The following is a 19,581-nucleotide window of genomic DNA, read 5'->3' as shown; positions in this document are numbered from 1 at the left end:
GACAGTTTTTCTTCTTTGATATACATGTCTGGAATGATAGACTTCCATGAATTAATTTAGTCATTTTTATTGCCTAGTCTTGTGTGAATGCTGCTTTAGGTAAGATAACAATAACTGGTTATCTAGCAGAAAAGAAAGTTGGGTCCTATGCTTAGAATTACAACATGGTAATGTAAGAACATCTAGCTGAAATCACTGCTTTGGCAGTCAGTGAAAATGAAATCCAACAACTATAATGGCAGTTTCCAGAGAAATTGTCAGAAAAAATGTGTGAAGTTCTAATAATTTTTATGTTTCAGGAATCAAAGTGGCGTTTCTTCAAGAGAAAAATGAAACAAAATACTAATTTTGAAAACCCAATATATGCAGAGGTATTGTTTAATATTGAATAATTCTGTTTTCCAGATAACATATTGCTAGACTTTGTTCTTGCTCTCATAGAATAAAGATTATGGGTAGATTCTGCTGCTATGTGAAACAGCACAGAAATTCCAGTGCAGGTTAGGGTAGGACTAAAGTAATTGTGAGAAAAGTTGCTAAGCCTCCTGCAAAATGAGATGTTGAGCAGGCTCAGCTAGGCAGCACAGCTGCATTCCCCACTTCCCTGCATTCCCAGCCCGAACACTGTGGTCCGCTCCTGCTCTGGGATCTCAGGGACTGGTTTCAGCTTGCTGGTGCATTCTGGCACAGATCCAGGACCCACAATTGGGAGGCTGTTCTTCTGCACCAGGAGTGAAGTGTCTATTTCTGTCCTCTCAGTCCTGGCTTCAGCACTGCACAAAAATTCAATAGCTCTGTGCACTGCAGCCTTGTTTCTACAACTGCCTTATTTTCTTACCCATATGGTTGGGTGAGACAGTTCTTTTCAGATAGTGTGCCAACAGGTGGTATGTGTGCTGAAGGAATTCCCCCCGGGCTTGGGCGTGAAGTTTTGGAGTTCTACTGACTTGAACCAGTAATTCCAGCCCTTTTCATTTTACAGATTAAAATTTCCAAATAGCCTAAGTGACTTAAGAACCTCCTCCCAAAAGTCACATGACTTAAAACTGTCTGCCTTTTGTGAAGAATTTAGGTTTCTAATGCTTGAACAATGTGAGAGAGTTCAGAAAGCTGGAGATTCATTTCCCCAATGAATGTAGTACTTACAAACGGTATCTACACTCATGCATGTGCATAAAGACATATCAAACTACTCCTGACTCTAAGCATTAAAGTAGAAGTTCCAGAGTAACTTGTAATATTGTATTTACTTAGCTGTACTACCTGAAGTGAATTTAGCGTTTGATTTTGTTACAGGTGGTGATTGAAGAAATAACTTACACTGACAGTGTAATGTCAGTGACAGTGACATTTGACTTTAGGAATATTTATTTAACTTTTCTGAAAATTAAGGTTGGATATATGGTGCGTTAGAATATAAACTTGGATTTTATGATTATTGTTTCAGATGGAAAAGGAACGGCAACAGGACACAGAAAATATCCCTACCCCTTCTCCTTCACTGCCTCCCAAGATTATTCTGAAGAGAGACCAGCCATTAGCTTACACAGCAACAGAGGATACATTTAAAGACACCGCTAATCTTGTTAAAGAGGACTCTGTGGTATAACTAGGTAACTGATTTAGGGAAAATTAGACACATCCATTTGCACATATATTTTTATAAACAGAAGAGTAAGGTTCACATTCAAATGCTTTATAAAAACATACACATCTCTTAGCCACTGGCTGGAGATGTACATTGAAACTATGCCTTGTTTTTTGACAAATGCCAATTTCTATTTTTGTGAACAATTATCATGATGTACTATATGTATATCTTTGCACTGAAGCTGTCTGAAAGTAATGTTATAAATATATTGTACATTTGTAAATTTTTCTAAGATTATGTTGTTCAGTGATGTTGCTAGTAGAAATTTGTATGGAATTGGTCATATATTTAGGGATAAATTAATTATATAAGTGCTTAAAACTAAAAAAAGAACCAAACAAGGCAAATATAGGAACATTACTGATATACAGGGTATTTGGAGTATACCTTTTGTAACAGCACCTTTTAAAACTTCTCCTGGTGCTCTGGGCATCTTTACCACCCTTTTATATACTACTGTACGTAAAAAAAGATGTCTCTGTTTATCTTGTGTCAAACAAAAGATGGAAGAGTCAATACAGCATCATTATGCTGAATAGTTACCTGTGGAAAATGTTGTTCTTACAATATTTTAACTGCCTGAGATAATTTCCTCTCGATCTATAAGGCACATACTTTTCTCCTAGGTTCCAATTAACACCATTCCATTAATAGTCTTCCTAAAAAGATTGGATGTATTTAGATTTTAGTGCCATGACTACTTAATGAGATTTTTCTCTTGCTCATCAATGGAATAGCTCTGTTCTTGGCTGGAGTCTGTGGAAGTAATTTGTGCTACTAAATGAAGTAGCTAGATTTCTGTAATGGCTTATTTCCAAACAGCAAAATATGAAAGATACTGGTTCATTTAAGAAATTATTCAGGGGTTTTTTTTAATGTGAAAATTTAATTTTATTGACTATTTATTTCCTAAGGTGGACATGAATAGAAAGGGAAACAATTTCTACTAGTGCAGTCTTTGTAGTTATCTGGTTGTTTCTATACCTTCCATCAGAACATACTGTTGATCTTAGTAGCTCTTCTATTAATTAGCCAGGATAGTTCCCACAACATGAACCATTTGAGGAAACCTAATTACAGGAACATATTCTTCAGTACTCCTGGCTAGCTACTCATATAAAAGATTCCTAAAGTTATAATAATTGAGACTTCTGCTATTTGATTGTTTTATATCTAAATTCTCAACATATATACTATTTCTAATTAGAATACTTGTAATTACTTTGTAACATACTTTGATTAGAAAAGACAACTGTAAAATGATGCTGCTGAATAAATCTAATAAATTTATTATTTTATCACATTCTTATTCCATAATTCATGTCAAGGCTCTATGTACTTTTTTCAGTTGAGAAGACTTCAGTGCACTCTGAGATGGAAACACCAGTGCTTTAGATCAAGTCAAATAGGAATAGGGCTTCATGCTTCACACAACTGTCTAAAGTTCGTGATATAAGATGTCTTGGTACTGACATCTCTGTAAGTGTGAAAACTGCCCCATTACACTCATTCAATAAACTGGCCCTTGAAACAGGAAACTCTTACTATTGAGATACTGACTTCAAGGTAGTATGGATGTAAGTAATTAAAATGTTAGTTCAATTAATTTTCATATCTGAGGTCAGAATTTGATGCTTTGATTTTTTTTTTTTAACTTTAAGCAAATTATGTGTTTTTTTAAAGGCATTTTTTAATATCTGAATGCTTTAATGTAGAAAATTCCTTAGAGTCTGCAGCGCAACAGACACATCTGTAAGGATGTCTTTGAGAAACAGGTTGCTGTTCTTAAGGAAAGAGTTCACAATGTTTTTTTTAAAGGTAGAAGACAGGGCTGACATTTCCACAAGTCTTACCTGCAGTTGCATACCACAAGAAAAAGGAGCATAAGTTTTGGGAATAGTATTTGTCAACAGAAAACTCTGGAACCACTCTTAGAGAAAACTGCTACTATGTCAGCCATGTCAGAGATGTGTTTTTCCCCTGTACTAATCATAACTTTTCAGATGTGGATGAAAGCCATCCCTGAGTTACTGTGTAGGTAGGGAGTATGTAGGTTTAACACACCTGATGGTGAAGGATTCCTAAACTTCAGCTGGGACTCTTCCTCTCAGTAGCATAGCACACTGTACCCTTCTGTTTATGTAAAATTTAGGTTTTGGTACTTCCTTCAACAGAAGCTTTAGATTCCACTCCTAGCTTCATTTTTCACTTGTATTCCTTGTCCCTTAGAAGGACAGTCCCTGCTTGAATTCTTGAATTCTGAACTCTTTCTTTTTCAAAGAAGGCTGATTTTTAGAGATCTCAGCAACTCTCTGTAATCTACAACTACAGGGCTGCTAGGTTATGCCATTGAGTTTTTTCATGTACATTCTCTCTATAGCTGTCAGGCCAGATATTAATCAGGTATTTATCTTGAAATGAAGTAAAATAAATTTATTCTTGAAGCCATTTGCCAGAGAATAGAACCTCAATGAAATGCTTAAGGGTTGCTAACACTTTTTACGTTCTGTCCTTTTCTTGCACATGTACAAACCTACACACGTGCCCCCTCTTACACACAGTGATGAAACTTCTTATGTTTGGAGTTCTGACCTGCACAAGGTATTTTGCTAAGCTTAATTGAATTGCACATTAATGATTAATCACCAGCACAGCACTTTAGCAAATAAAACCTTTACCCCTTCAATTTTAATATCTTTAGGGACACCAGTTTGTGAACCTCTGGCCAACAGCTTAGCAGATAGAAATAGTGTACAAGAGGCACAGGAACCTCAGCTAACGTTCTACCATTCTGAACACACTCTTTGCACACTTGGAAGAATTTGCCATAGCATACACTAATGACCTATTTCATCTGATAAGTGAAATAATAATACTTTTAATTTGCAGAGCACACTGAGGGTGAAAGAAATGTGAAGGCGTATTATTTTTAGTATTTTCCTCATAAACTATACTAATATTAGGAAGAAGTTTAAAATATGTGTTTGGATATGCTGTTTGGATAGTACAATGGAATTTTGATTTTCCCCATAATTGCATATCTGTAAAAAACTTTGTGTTTTTGTTCTACACAATTGAATAATCAGGTGATTAGACGTGGTCAAACACTGTAATTGTAATTTTTGGAATATATTGCATTAGCTGGGCTTTGTTATTGTTTGGCTTCATGTCTTGTGCTTAGAAGCTTTTGAAGATTATCAACTCCTGAATATGACCATGAGCAAACTGCCAGTGAAATAGATGACTAAATCTGACTAAATACATTCTGTAAGGTACATGTATGTGTTCTGAAAGACCATTGTTCTATTTCAAGATCACTAGCAGCCTATGTGTTGATGAAGTCAATGTGAAAAACTGATTCTTCTAGTGATTTTATTTTCCTTATTTAAATTTTTTTTATTGTGTGAATAGTATCAACTAGCTTTGTAGCTGAATATTTTATGAATGCAGATTCTATAGAGGTATCATTTCTGAGCATAAAAAATGGCCTTCAAAAACACACTGGATTTACAAGCCGACCTGTGAACTCAGAAATTTCAGGTAAGGAAGGGTGGGGGATGGAGAAAGTGTCATCTGAAAGGAATTTAAACAGTCTAGTAACTGGTAAAGAGGACATCTGATTTTGACAGAATTAGTATTTATTTGTGCAGAGTTGATACTGTTTTAATACTAGACATTAATTAGAACTCCAGGAACTGATCTTCCGCTATCTGCTGGAGCTGGAAACATCACACGCAACAACATGTCAGATAAACAGCTTGGGGCATAGGAGAGAAACAGCCAAAAGAACTTTGCATCCCATCCAGCTTTGTATCGTGTCCTTGGGTACTTTGCTATCAGGGCATGTTCCATGCATTTTATGACACTAGAAATATCATGGTCACACAGTCTTCTGACTGAAGATCTTTGTGCTTTTACATCTGGAAAGAAGAAAATAAACCTGAAAGCATTTATACACAACATTCTCTGTGAGAGTATTCTTTGTATTCAAGGGTCTGGCTACAGCTTCAGGCTTGCTTTAAACTACTGGCTCAAGAGACCAGAAAGGCTGCAAAACACCCAGGAGCCCAGTAAGCACAAACCTCCCTTACCCATATTGTGAGCCAGATGTTCTGTACAGTAAGTGCAGTGTGACACAGCACAACTTTTCAGACCAATTAGCATGTGGGCATAGCAATTCATTCCCACTTGGGATCCTACCTCTAAGTATTGAGGGACTAAGGAAGGTAGTGTGACCTCACATCTCATCAATCTATGTGTGAACTAATAGCTCAGGCCTCATCTAACATACATGTAGTCCAGAACAGTCCGTGAGGGGTTCTTGATGAGCGTTAACAAAGTCCAGAAAATATTCACAGAATCACACATAGGTTGAAGTTGAAAGGGACCTCTGCTACCAAACCCACCTGCTCAAGCTGGGTTACCTAGACCAGGTTGCCCAGGATCATGTCCAGATGGCTTTTGAATATCTCAAAAGACTGGGGACTCCGTCACCTCCCTGGGCAACCTGTACCAGTCCTTGGTCGTCCTCACTCCAAAAATATGATCCCTGATCAGCAGGAACATCCTGTGTGTCCGTGTGTGCCCATTGCCTCGAGTCCTATCCTGGACACCACTAAAAAGAGCTTGGCTCTGTTGTCTTTACAGCCTCAGTTCAGGTATTTATACATGTTGATAATATCCCCCCTAAGCTTTCATACAATTTTTTTTCTACTTACATTCAACAAAGTATTCTTCTCCGTAGGAGTCCCTGATCTCAGGAGTCAGTCCGTTCCAAAGTCTGAAGAGGTATTTCTCGGTGATATCTGAATTAACTACTCCTACCTTAAAGAAACCATGCTCAACAATGCTTACTTTCACTCCAAAATGCTGCATCTCTATCCTAGAAGGATGAAAACTCCAATAACCACCCAATAATGGCATAACTATTAAACATAAGTGGTAAGTCTGTCACACAAAAGAATATTCTTATCTTCAAATGTCAGAATTATTTTGAGATGTTCAAATTAACCTCATAGCAGTGTTCCTGTCCTGCAATACAACAGCTGGCAATTAAATGAGATTTAAAAAAAAAAAAAAAAAGTGTCAAGTAGATTTACAGCTCTCTGTGTCGTTTATGTTGGACTGGTGAAAAGGATGCAGCAGCCAGCTGCATCTTAGTCATGTATTATCATACTAAAACTTTTGACTATTTCAAATACTGTTCCATCATTTTAGTTTACAGGAACAGATTATTAAAGTGTCTGGGAAAAAGTAAAAGTGAGCAAAAATTTTCAGTTGTATTAGAACTTTATTCTCCATCTTATGGTTAAAGGGCTATGGTTAAATGATTAAATGTTAGTGCAATAAAGGTTAGTGTGTTTTCTTGTAGTGTAGTTCCCTCTATGTAATTCTGAGTTTCTGTACAACTCCTTTGAGGTGTAAATGGCCTCTTTGTCTTGCCGCGCAGCTCAAGAGACCCAGGCAGCTGCATTCTAAAGTATACAAAGGAATGAACCACATGTACATTAGCCATTATTTTCTATTTCCTTGGGATATATACTTTCTTTATCTAAGTTCTCATAATGGTTTGAAACCAACTTTTCTAGTCTTTGTGAAGACTTGACTCCCTGGGCTGGGCCTTAGCCTTCTGGAGGCAGTAAAGCACAACTGGCTTCAGTGAAGGGTGCTCAGCTTAATTTTCTGAAGTTACAACTACCTTTGGTAATGTGGTTGCTGTCTGGAATCACCCAGCTCAGATTGTTGTGAAGGTTAGAGCAAAAAGTCTGCAAGTACAACTTCCCCGGGAAACTTTGGGTGCCTGACCAGGATTTGCTTTCATGTAAGTAGTGGATTCACATGCCTGAAAGCTGCATGCTAACAACTTGTCTAGGATATGAAAATTTTTCCCAGTGCAGTTCCCTGATGGGTCTGTTCATAGTACTGGAGACTAAAATCCTAAACAAGTGACCAACATCCTCTTATTTTCCTTCTCCCCTTTAGGCAAGATTTCCAGAGAGAAATCAAGAGGGGCAAACATACAGTCACCCTTCCTCAGCACGTCTGGAATCTGTTATTGGATTCATGCATGTGTTTCTGGCTACTCACCGTAAAGTGTCAGAGAAAGCTTCCATGCCCCATTTGGACAGACTATAGCCACCCCCTACAAAAGCCATGAGGCCTCTGGCGTTAGTTAGATTGACAACTCTTCCCTCAGCTTTTTTCAGAAGTGGCAGAAGCTTGAGTGTGATTTCAATCAATCCCAGCAGATTAACATCCAGCACTGAATGGAAGTCTTCAATCCTCAGCCAGTCAGTGGGTGCTACAGGAGCTGTTCCTTCAGCATTGCACACCAAGCCAAAAAGCCCTAAGAGGATTGCAAAACCATTTATTTCAGTATATGGCAGTATCTTACCCTGGAGTATCATATGTACATTGGAAAGCAAGCACACAGTCTGCAAAACCCTCAGTGACACGAATACAGTTGTCTGGGGTTTGCTATGATCTACTCTGTATACCTGGTAAAATTTGCTGAAGGCCTTAGGCAATGACTCTAAAAGAGCATGGATAAAGTATTCAAGGAAAACTACTTTGGCTGGAGATATAGGCCACCATACTGGACTTTACTGTCCAGATCCACTCAAGTATGTAGGCTCCTAATATGCATTTACGTTATTGTGAAAATGAAAGAGTCTGCATAAAAGTGGAGAGACTAATTTTTCTGGTTTGGGGTCTAAAGGTCTGAGCCAGATGTGTAGAATTAGTCAATACTTCTAAAGATACTGGCTTAACACTGTGTATTGATAATACTGCTTTACTACCTTTATAAATTACTTGAGGAACTTAAGATAAATATTTGTGACGTTTCTAAGAGTTTGCTGAGGACAACCTGTGCCTGAGGGGAGAGGCTGAAAGTCCAGCACTCAGCCTCCATAAAGAGTTTCACAGACTGAAGTGACAGTGTCAGCAGTGGTTGTCCTGACTGAGAACGTGTGGCTTTCCCCAAGCTGGAAGCAGGAGCCTGCTGGAGGAAGTAAGTGCTAATAATTTTGTTTACCTTGCTCTTAATCTCTGCATTCAGGAATGGTCTGGAGTATTCATGACAAGGTCAACGGTGTTTTACAAGCTTTGAGGAGAAAGTCCTACTGGTAGAAGATATATGTTTTGCTGGTTTAGGTAGTTAATTAATTTATAAACCTATTGAATATTTGGTATAAACTGTGTTACAGCTGGTAGTTGCACTGGTGTGAATCCCCTTTTGTGGCCTTTAGCAATGTCTAGTCTGAGATGTCAGTGCAGATAAAGAAACACATATTGCCTCAGTTGAATATATTTACCAGGCAGATCTGTTTAGCACCCTTTGCCAAAGCCACCTATTTTTTGACACGTTTCATAGGTATCCAAGGACAAACTCTTCCTCTTTTACACGACTGCTCAGAGGTGTATGGTAGCAGTAGTGAGAGCTACCTATGTAACAACTCCAGGAAAACTGGCTGAAATTGAGTTTAATTGTTACAGTCAGTGCAATTATTGTGTACAATGCAAGCATCAGACTTATTCAGCCATGCAAAAATATGCTCTTCTGCTTACTAGAGGAGGGCTACAGAATCCCTGCACTGTCCGTGTTTAATTGAGTGGGGTGATTTTATTGTCAAGAAAGTTCTTTTTGGTATCAGTTAGCACCTTCCTTCCACATTCTTCAGCTGCACCAAAAAGAGTCTAAAAAACATACCTGGGAATGATCTGGTTTTAACAGACTGAGAGACAAGATTGTTAGGCACTCTGTTGGTGAAAGCAATGGGAAGCATTGCTGGAGGGAATCTCTCTGAACTGAGAAATGACAGAACTGAAAAGTGGATGTGTTTCATTAGTAAGATAAAAATGCCTCTGCAGTGAGTGGAGAGGGAATGGAACTTTTAGCTAGACCAGATTTGGTTGTATTGAATAATTTTTCTGGGAAGTTGCCTTGCCACTTACCTTTGCCAGCTGTCTCTTCAGTCACAAACCCCACAGCCCTGGCAATGCTAATGGAGTCTGCTAAGTTCAGATTCACTGTCTTCAGTGAGGGTGAAGAGCAGGACTGTAGCTCTTGGCCTCCTTTTTCTGTGGCACATGCAGCAATGACACAAAATCCCCTTTTGTCAAGCCATTTAGCCAGGGAGTTTCCAAGTCCAGTGTCACAGCCTGTTATGAAGACATGCTTTCCACTCAGGTTTCTCACTCTGTATCTGTCTCTGATGAGCCAGTAAATTATAAGAGAAAATATGGAAGCCAAAATTGCTATGTGCAGTGAGTCTGAAAATGAAAGCTACAAGCAAATAAGTTAATGATGTAGAAGTGCAATGAAGCAAATGTGCTTAGCTAATCCTTCAACTTCCTGAGACACAACTCCTGTAAGGGGCTTTGTTTCTGGCTGCAGCCCTTATATGTTGGGGGAGAGCAGGGGTAGAAGCTTTGGCACAATGTGATTGGGATCCATGAGTAATATGTACCTTGGCAAAACCTTTCCTGTCTTTCTTTTCAATAGATTTCCACTGTTTTCACGCTTTGCTGACCAATCTTTCTAGTCAGCCCTGTCCTCTAAGGACATTTCAGACTGAAAGGTATGACTGCATCAGTTCTCTAAGTAGTGTCTGGGGTTTTTTGTGGGCATTGGTCATTATTTGTGCTGATACTGGAGAGAGTAATTCCTCTGGGAAAAAGGACAATTCTCTTTGACCACCTGTATGGTGCCACCCAGGCTGCTTTTCTAATCTGTAGCATGGAAGCAGAGTGACCCCAAGAACAACCAGAGAAGTGTAAGGTGTGGTGGTGGATCTGATGACTAATTTGTTGTGTGACTTGTGTTGTGTGATGATGAGTGATCTGCTCTTTACCCCATAGACAAGGTAGACTTCAAGGCAGTGCTTGAGTCTTCTGTCACTCATTGCCTGTTTAACACTGATACACAGCACAGCAGAATATATTACATAGGAAGTGTGTTTTATAAAGAAATGTAGAAATGCATGGAGATGTTGCCCTCAATAAAAAAAAGAGGCACTGAGGAAACACAAGGTTTCCTAACCATTGGGGATGATACTGTTTGTTTATTATGAAATTTTTTTATGAATGTAGAATGCAGTTCTTGCCATCTAAAATCTTCATAATTGATTACTAGTTTTCTTTTTGTATTTTTGGTTTGTACAAGAATTAAACTAAAATAATTAATTAAAGCAAATAAATCTGATAAGCATTTTCTGTTAAAGAGAAACTTTTTTTGCAGGTGCTAAGCAGCCACCCAGGCTCTAGTTACCTACATATGAGTAGAGGTGCAGACATCTCACCTTTAAAATGAGGGATTTTTAAAGGCTGTTTTTTACATAACATTCTTGCTATCTCAAGACATGAATATTACAGGAGGACCAATGTATTAGGCCTATTTGGTAGTCCCTGTCCATTGTTCTTATTCCTTCTGAGTTCATTTATTCTGATTCTAAACTTTGCTGTTACCTCACCAAGTAGGAATGGAAAGAATCTTAGAATCTGATAGTGAATGAATATTGAACTCTCATTAAATAATTAAGTCAGTCACATAGGATAACAAAGGATAACCAGTGACAACATTCATTACTGCTTAATGATCTTATTTTATGTATTTGAATTTCTCAGTAGCCATCAATATGGACTCCTGAGTTACTGACTAATGCTTTCTGATTTTAAGAAGTTAAGCAAATATATACAGGTAAGAGTTTGCTTCTCCTTCCACTGCATCTACAGGAGGGCTTCCACTGAATTTTGGGGTGCTTACACTGATTATTTTAGCAGCCCATCTCACTGTTGTTTTGCAGTTGATGTAATTGGCCTTCTAGCTCAGGTACTTCACTTAGACACTAGGCTTTTTTGCTGTGAATGCCCCTATTAAGTTTGACAAGGATTGCAGTGTTCCTGAATGTGTGCACTTGGGAATCATCTTTGTAATGTTGCACTCTGTTGGTGACGTTTATTTTCTGAGAGGACTCAGAGTGTGCTCTGACAAAGTGCCGTTGAAACTATGTGAAAGCACTGAGGATAATTCAAGCTTCTGTGCTGTAAAATAAGGTCTGAAAACAGAATGTTGCAGCAGCTGATCATAGATACCCCCAGTCCATTTGCAGTGACGTGCCAGGCAATGACATTTCCTTTGATTGCTGATTTAGAATTTGGAGCAGAGCTCGACACAAAGAGAGGGAGGATTTACTATCAACAGGCTTTGGTAACACCACACCTATAAATCACAGCAAACTATTTGGCAAGCTAGTGCTGTGGTATGTATAACTTTGGGACTGAATTTGCCTTTGTGCCAATACAAAATGAAACAAAATAATTAGAAATTTGGGTAAAAGATTAATCTAACTGGAAACAGGAGCTGTAAATCACATCTTCCTTCCTTGACTGTGCTGTAGGGAGGAAGCAGTGGGCAGTGAACTTGCACTACTGGGAAGAAGGTTAAATTTGAAACTGGGCTCTGTGAAGAAGTCCCGGAGTGTCTGACCAGGATGCCTACCTGCCTTCTGTAGGAAAAACAGCTGCAATTGCTCTGGTTGGTGTTAGCCACTGTGTTTAGGTAGCAATAATTGCCACAGAAGATCTATAAGACAAAGGGCTCTAGGGGAGACAGCTGAGAAGGCAGCACTGTGTGTGGAATTTCCACTGCTCTTTTCTCTATCAGTCCTGGGCCAGTGTTACTAAGCCTGTAATTCCTAACTGCCTAGTTTTCATGGAGTACTAGTGCTCCTTCTCTGGTAACACGGCAAAGTTCAGTCCTGAGCATCATGGTGGGTTTTGCTCTGCTGTAGCCTTGTGCCACCACATATTCTGCTAGATAATGTTATTGCTGCTGGAAGGAGTCTGTGGTCAGAACCAGGAGAAATAGTCTCAGTTAAAGTTTTCTTTTGAGAAAATCATCTAGTTCTGTGAATGTACAGTGTTATCCAAAATATTTCTTTTTTGCTAATTGTAAAGCACTAAAAAAGCCACTTGTCTTCCAGGGGCATATTGATTTTGAAATAGCTTCGTGGAGTGGCCAAGAGTGTGTTTCCAGAGAAAACGTCAGCATGATTTTCTAGACTATTGATGTATCTTCGTAAATATTAAATTCTGATTAATAATGTAGCCAGTAAGTAGCTGAAGGCAAATTCTACTTTCCATCAAAACTTTGATATTTGTCTGGCAAATTGAGAACTCTTGGGATAGAGCTTGGCTTCTTACTTCCAGACAAGTGCTGTTATAAAAGCAATTGATTTTAGAGAAAGCAAACTGACAGCATTGGGAGCCCTTTAAGATTTTTCGATGACTGCAAAGTACAGCATTCCTCTGCTTCTCTGCACTACAGGAAACTGAAGCACATGGACCCTGTATTGAAGGACGGTGTTACTGGTTTACTCCTACAGCAAGTTTGCTTTGGTAGTCATGCCAAAGAACCTCAGGGTGGGGCAAAGTTTGGGGTCTGGGTGTGTTTTGGATTCCTTCATCTGCCACTGTGAAGGCAGTGCAAACTTCCAGAAGTCACTGCTCTGCAGTGGGTGGAGTGGCCTGCCAGACATGCTGAGGAAAAACTGCCAAGGGGAAATTAAGGACTGTTGTTCTTCAGAATCAGCACTCATGTAGCACTGAGCGGAAGGTTTAGATGTTTCAGATAATGATCTGAGAGATCATCCAACAGCTCTCCAGAATCTAGGGAGCACAAACTTTACTAATCGTTCATCCTGACAGAACTAAAAGCCCCCTAGTCTTTAGTTAATGAATTGAAAAAATATGCCAGCACAAACACATCACATCTCCAGTCTTAGGTAAGCTATTCCTGATTGTGCAGGGCTTTGCACTTTCATTTCATGGTAAAGGATTGCTTTTTCCTATGCTGGGTAAATATGTCAGTATATTCAGTTTGGCAGTCAACAGATAAATTAAGATCTTCATTAATATGTCACCTTAAAAGAAACACATCTCCAAACTCTCTTATACAGCATTTTGCAGGGAGATAAATGTAGTCTAGTACAGTGGGGGCTGATTTTTCACCATAATTGTATCTTCCTTGTATGGCTTGCACTTCAGATGTTTACCACAGCACTAGTAAAAGACCCAGGAAAACAAAACCTTTTAAACTCTTAGGTAATTGGAAATTGAAGTAAGGAACGATTCCAGATGTTGGAAAGAGCATTCTGAGTTAGCATTTTGTTTGGACATTTTAGGTACCTAGATAAGCAACAATTGCTAAAATTACTTTAGAAAGGAAAGGACTGCATGTTCTCTTGTCTGTGCACTAGAAAAAAAAAAGCAGCTTAATTTGTTCTCTTAGCTGCAATAGGTACTGCTCACTGTAACAATAGACACAAGTTCTACTCACATTCTGGGGAGACATCTGCAAGCTCAGTCTGTACCTCCAGGTGCTCATGAGTTGCCTTCACCAGTCATTTCCAGTGTCAGAACATAGAAACAGCCCAAGTCACTCATAAACTTCTGCACCGAGACCCGCATGGTGATAGTTTCCAAAAACATCTCACTGTAAATTCTGTCTCTGGTGGTACTTTCTAACTGGCATACATTGGCTGATGAGCAGGGCCCCTCTGCCTGCTGTTGATAATGACTTTGTGCTGTGATGAGTCTACCTTAGTATTTGGTATTAATATATTCTATGCCTGCTTCTTCTACTAATGCTGTATAAGCATTACTGGCTATATATAGTGATTTGCAGAGCCTGGGGGACTGTTAAGACTCATTAAGGAGAACTAATCTACTGAGCTGGGAAGGAACTAATCTACTAGCTGATCTGTGCATTGTCTTGAAAGCAGCAGGAGTCTTTCCACTGACTTAACAGAGCTTGGTTCAGACCTCTACCTTTTCTCTTGCGTGTGAGTTATTGTTGATAGGACTTAATCTTTTAAGAGACATCCTTGTGTGTGAAAACCTTCAGGGATGAAATTATTTTTACTAGTTTAGGGGCAGCTTTTTGATACTAGAAACAAACCAATTACAATGTTTCTCAAATAAAACCTCGAATTCTACAAACTGTGCAAACAAAAGCTCTACACTTTGCATGGACACAGATGCTATCATATGATTGCTGGGAGACTTGTTTGCTTGCTCCTTGACCCAGAGTCTGATGGGCACTTCTAATTCAGCTCTGAGTACTACTGCATAAACATGGCAGCAGAATTTCTTTTCCCCATTCTTCATGTCTCTCTGCTCATAGTGCTGTGCAGTGCCAGATGCTGCAGGAAGCAAGGAAGCTTGGGCAAAGACCATTCTCAACAAGAGAATGAATAAATAAGCTTTTCTGTAAAAATTGATTTGAAACTAACTGAATGAGAAGGAAATTAAAACTGGGGAAACCAAGCAAGGTGGTAGGATGGAGCTGGAAGTGATCTTGCCCCATACAATTGATTGGACCACGGCAATGGCAGCCTGTCACAGACTGGCTGGTGACACCTGGTCTGACTACCCTGTCAGGAGCTACAGAATTGTTACATCATCCTTTGCTTGGTGGGCAGCTCTTCCCCCTTCAGTTTCTCTCCCTGCTTCTTTTGGCTTGGGCCTGGAAGTTCTTGCTTCTTTTGCCACTGTTCAGTGCCACACCAGCCTCAGCTGTGGTGTTGGTTGTTACTGTACTTTCAGCACTCTCTGGGCGGTCAAGTGTGTCCTGCTTGCTGGAGACTTGGGGATTCAACAGGTGGCTGGTAAAGATTTACTCTTCAGGACAAGCCTGACAGAAGTGCCTGCCTAGCCCTGTCTGGCCTGATTCTAGTGGTAGGCTCTGCGGTGTGGTTGAAATGACCACAAAACTGCACTCCACCAGCATGCAAAGCCTGTCACAGGGGGACATCGCTCAATCAGTGTCAGGTCTGGAGTCCTACTATTGTGGGTAGCAATCCTTTGCCATACAAATGTAGGAGAGAAAAACGTGAAAGGAAATTTTCTCTCTCTACCACTGATTTTTTTTTTTCTCAGCAAACTACTTTTGAACTGCAGAAAGTAATTTCAGAAAGCTGAATAGATCCAGTTTAGCATCTCAGAAAATATCAAAATTGGGAATTTTCCCAATAAGTTCCCTTTTCACAAAGGATTCTCCAACTCTCTTAGAACATAACATGTGAGGGAGCTTACTGGAAGAGAAATCCCACAAGCAAAATGTAAGCTCTAAATATAGTTTTCTGTTAGCTTAGCACGAGACAGTCTTGACTGCCTGATTTCCCATTGATTTCTTAGGTGTATTTTGTAAAGAGATCCCTGACTCATAGAAAGGATGTAGAAAAATTGCTTGAAGCTTAACACTGGGGAAGGAAATTTGGTTCTCCAGTGAAAACTGAGAAGCTAGTGCTATTCCTGCTGGACAGGTGAAAATTCTGAAGCGCATGTCTGAAGCTAACTAACAAACTAACCAAAGCCGGGTCCTGTGGGTGCAGTCCCCCAGTGTGTTCTGACCTTGTGGAAGTCAAGGGTCTTTTCCATGAGAAGTCCTTTCTACTCCTTAAAATCATATGTCTAAATATGTTCTCATCTGCCTCATAGTCTTGTGAACAGGTTAGGTTCTGCTAGTCTTAGCAGAGCACACTGTGGTTTGCTTATTTACAGAAGTCATTGGCTTTTGTTGCTGGCATTTGAGTAAATGAGGCATCTGGTCCCAGGAGAGCAAATGTCAGCAGAATCTGGTCCTCCACAGAGAAGTAATACTTTAGGCAGCTGATATTTTTCCTGCATTTCTAATTTAAATAACGTGTTTACAGCTAGTGTACCCTATCCCAAATCCTGTTTGTATTTTCCTTCGAACGTTAACATTTCCAGTGCTTGTGTCTCACAGCACCTGAAGGTATACTAGTGGCCTGACAGGGATTGAATTAAACCAGCCGACCCAAAATGTCTAAAGATAAAGATCAGAGTAGGTGGTGTCATTTCATAGTTTGTTTCCCTAATCACTTTTGATTGAGTACTCTTGGTGGAGAAAGATGAAAAGCTTTAGCTTCTAGAAAGACTTGGTGCGAAGCAAGAAAGTCCAAGGATCGGAAGACAGGCTTGGCAAGTGTCTATCAAACAGGTTCAGAATGGCTGCTTTGTCACTGGGGCTAACAGAAGCAAAGGGACTTGATCCTTATTTGATTACTAGGTAAATAAACAATAGTGACAGAAAAATACATTGAACGCATTGATTACATGAGCAGATAAAAGCTTTTCTGTTTGGGAGTTCACTCAAAAGTTACAAGCCAACATGAATAATTAATCTTTAACTAAGATTTGAATAAATCTTCCCAGACGAAGTATTTTGAGTGGGTGGTCATATTGTGATGCAGATGCATTTGAAAAGTAATTTTTCACATCACAGTCTTTCCAAAAGTCAGAATGTTTAGGAGATATAATGATACTTTGCAAGGCTTTCTCAGTGACAAATGTATTGCTTCTTTTGACACAAATGTCTGGACATTACCTCACCTTTCTGAAAATACTCCTCTCCGTAGTTGCATTTTAGTATCAGGGAGAAACTTAATATCACCTCCTTTTCTTTCATAATCTTTGCTGGATTACTTAATGCTGTTTTGGACAGTCTGGGTTGAATGCAACAAACCTTAACTCCAAAAACTTTCATATCTCTCCTGCAAAGGCAGGATTTAATTGCATTATTATTATTATTATTATTATTATTATTATTATTATTATTATTATTATTATTATTATTATCACTACTACTATTTAAAGTGTTGGATTTTTTGCTGTACTAACATTTTTATTTCTGTCTTTATATGGCACTCCAGAACACAAATACTGTGAGGTTTATTCGTGGTTGGGAACTTTCAGCTTTTTATCCCTAAATGAAAGAGGAGTGAACTATCTTACATGCTTCACAGAATGAGAATGTGCATGTGACTGCACAGTAGCTGACAGTATATTTCAGATCTTAGTTCTCCTTGCAGTAGCCCATTAATTATCTGACTTGTCTGAAAGATTGGCTGGCTGCCTTAATGCAAGTATGTAAAGCCAATTTGCGTGTATTAGGGAATCCCTTCTTTAAGGAAAACCTCTGGCTGATAGTACAGTTTCTTCTGGTCTCATCTGGTGGGTCTCAGTCCTGTGTGTGTCCTGATATCTAAAATGGCTCTATATATTTTTAGGCACACAAATTGCTCCCTGTTTGAGTTACAAGAAGCTGTCATGGTGGTCCCCAGAATTAGTTTGCTGTGTTATCTAGATCTCTCTAACAATTGTGATAATTAAGAGAGAAGAGTTTGGATAAGAAAGCTTAGACAAAAGTTGCTATCACACAATATCTAATGGTATGTATTTTTTCTGGGTGGGTGGCTGCAGGAAATTTCTAGGTGCACTTAATGTTCCAAAGGCATCTCAGTTCCCTTGACTAGAGCTGAAGGGTGGGGCAAGCACTCTGAAAAATGTCTTTTTGAAAGATTTATTTTAACACAGTGAATCACTTAATTTGGATAGAAAAGTTATAATTTGCATTTAAAATTTATAGTGGTTTTTTTTGGAAGTGTTGTTGCTATTTCTGCTATTTTTACTTGCAGAAGGATTTGGAATTTAGAAGAAATCCTTACTACTTGCCAGACTTGGGTAGGATCAATGGGATAATAAGTGCACGTCCTGCTTCTGGTAATTTCCAAGAGCAGATGGTGAGAGGCTAAGTATAGAAACAAGACAAGTTGCTAGAGGTAGGTAAGTCCCTTGCTGCCTACATCCTGGCCTTCCTGCTGCACCCACTCCTGGAAGTATTTTCTGGTTTCAGTATAGCATATTTTTGTGACCAAGAAATAAACATACTATGACTTGGTGTCCCTGATGGTGATTTAGACCACGAGAGAAGAAATTAGTTTGTTTCCTTCTTTGAGCCAACCTCCTACCTGGAGGTGTCTGCTCCCATTAGTCAACGACTTAGAGTTTTTACAAGAGAAAGTCACGTTCACAGAAACAACCCCATTGTGCCCTTAGGTACTTTCCTGATTTCACTGTAAGGGAAGAGTCTGCTATTCCCATTTCAGTATGAATAAATGTAGTTTGATTGAGAAAAAAAAAGGAAATGAATTTCTTATCAATGTACAGCTTTTTGTTTGCAGTAAAAATGATAAAAGCCATCAAAAGAAGAAGTCTTACTCCTAAGTGTAAAAAAGAGGTTTCCTTGTAGAACCCTTGCTAAAGATCTTTGGAAAGGACAAAAGGAAGCAAAGTACAAGAGGACTTGAGGAGATGGAGTGGATTTGGCTAATTTTTCCATTAGCAGCTATAAAAGATGAAGATGACTGTGTGGGAGTGGGACCAGAACCGAGTGCTTTATATTCTCCCTTTTGATATACACAGATTTGGGTGATTTTTCACCAGAGATTCATTTTTATGGCTGATGTCATAAAGTCAGGTCAGAATTTATCAATCTTCAGGATTTTTTGTAAGGATGATTTGAAAGAAGCAGAGGTTTACAAGGGAGCAGAGCCCTTCAAAAGGGTTGTAGTAGCTTAAGGTCTTAGCTCCAATTCATCACTGCCGTAACCTGCTTCATTAGCAGTTTGGAACATGCTCTGCATACATTTTCTGAATGCTTAGATGAGCGAAGTTTTTAAGTGAGAAGACCAAAGTAATTTATGTAAAGCTAAAATTATATTCTGTCTTTGGCAAACCAAATCTTTTCTGGAGGTGCTGGATAACTTTGTGTGCAAGTGCAAGTGAGCTCTGCTCAAGTACTTTGAAAAGCAAAGGCCTTGAATTACCTTTGGCTGACTTGCTCCTCAAGAAGCTGTCAAAGGTGAATAAATCTGCTCCACCATTTAAATTTCTTTCAGCCTTTCCATTTCCATGCCCTGCACTGCAGTTAACTTGTTTTCTTTTCCTCTGGCTCTATGCTGTGGTGGTGTAGATGATTATCATTGTGACGTTATCTCAGTGTTATTCTCAAAGCTATGCTTTGTTCATTGGGACAAATGGTGGGAAGAGACACCAGTTTTGCA

The 19,581-nt window shown here is 39.1% G+C and overlaps 2 protein-coding genes across 2 annotated transcripts in view; one reads left to right on the top strand and one right to left on the bottom strand.

Moving 5' to 3' along the window:
• LRP2 (LDL receptor related protein 2) overlaps positions 1-2,968 on the top strand; it is a 119,773-nt gene extending 116,805 nt beyond the window's left edge. The window contains exons 80-81 of the mRNA XM_039387984.1: positions 300-371; positions 1,448-2,968. Coding sequence (XP_039243918.1) covers positions 300-371; positions 1,448-1,609 — 234 coding nt within the window. The 3' untranslated portion in view covers positions 1,610-2,968. The remainder of the gene's footprint in view (positions 1-299; positions 372-1,447) is intronic.
• A 2,337-nt stretch (positions 2,969-5,305) lies between these two features.
• DHRS9 (dehydrogenase/reductase 9) lies at positions 5,306-10,557 on the bottom strand. Its single transcript, XM_027733722.2, has 5 exons — positions 10,507-10,557; positions 9,608-9,938; positions 7,739-7,997; positions 6,370-6,533; positions 5,306-5,571 (listed from the first exon to the last, which is right to left on the bottom strand). The coding sequence occupies exons 1-5, from the start codon at positions 10,555-10,557 to the stop codon at positions 5,321-5,323; spliced, it is 1,056 nt and encodes a 351-aa protein (XP_027589523.1). The 3' UTR covers positions 5,306-5,320.
• Between the last annotated feature and the right edge of the window lie 9,024 nt (positions 10,558-19,581).

Source organism: Pipra filicauda, unplaced genomic scaffold (genome assembly GCF_003945595.2).
Source record: "Pipra filicauda isolate LSUMZ 115617 unplaced genomic scaffold, ASM394559v2 scaffold5_size6683894_pilon, whole genome shotgun sequence".
NCBI lineage: Eukaryota > Metazoa > Chordata > Aves > Passeriformes > Pipridae > Pipra > Pipra filicauda.
Note: the sequence above shows the minus strand (reverse complement) of the source record. Positions and strands in the feature narration are given on the sequence as shown.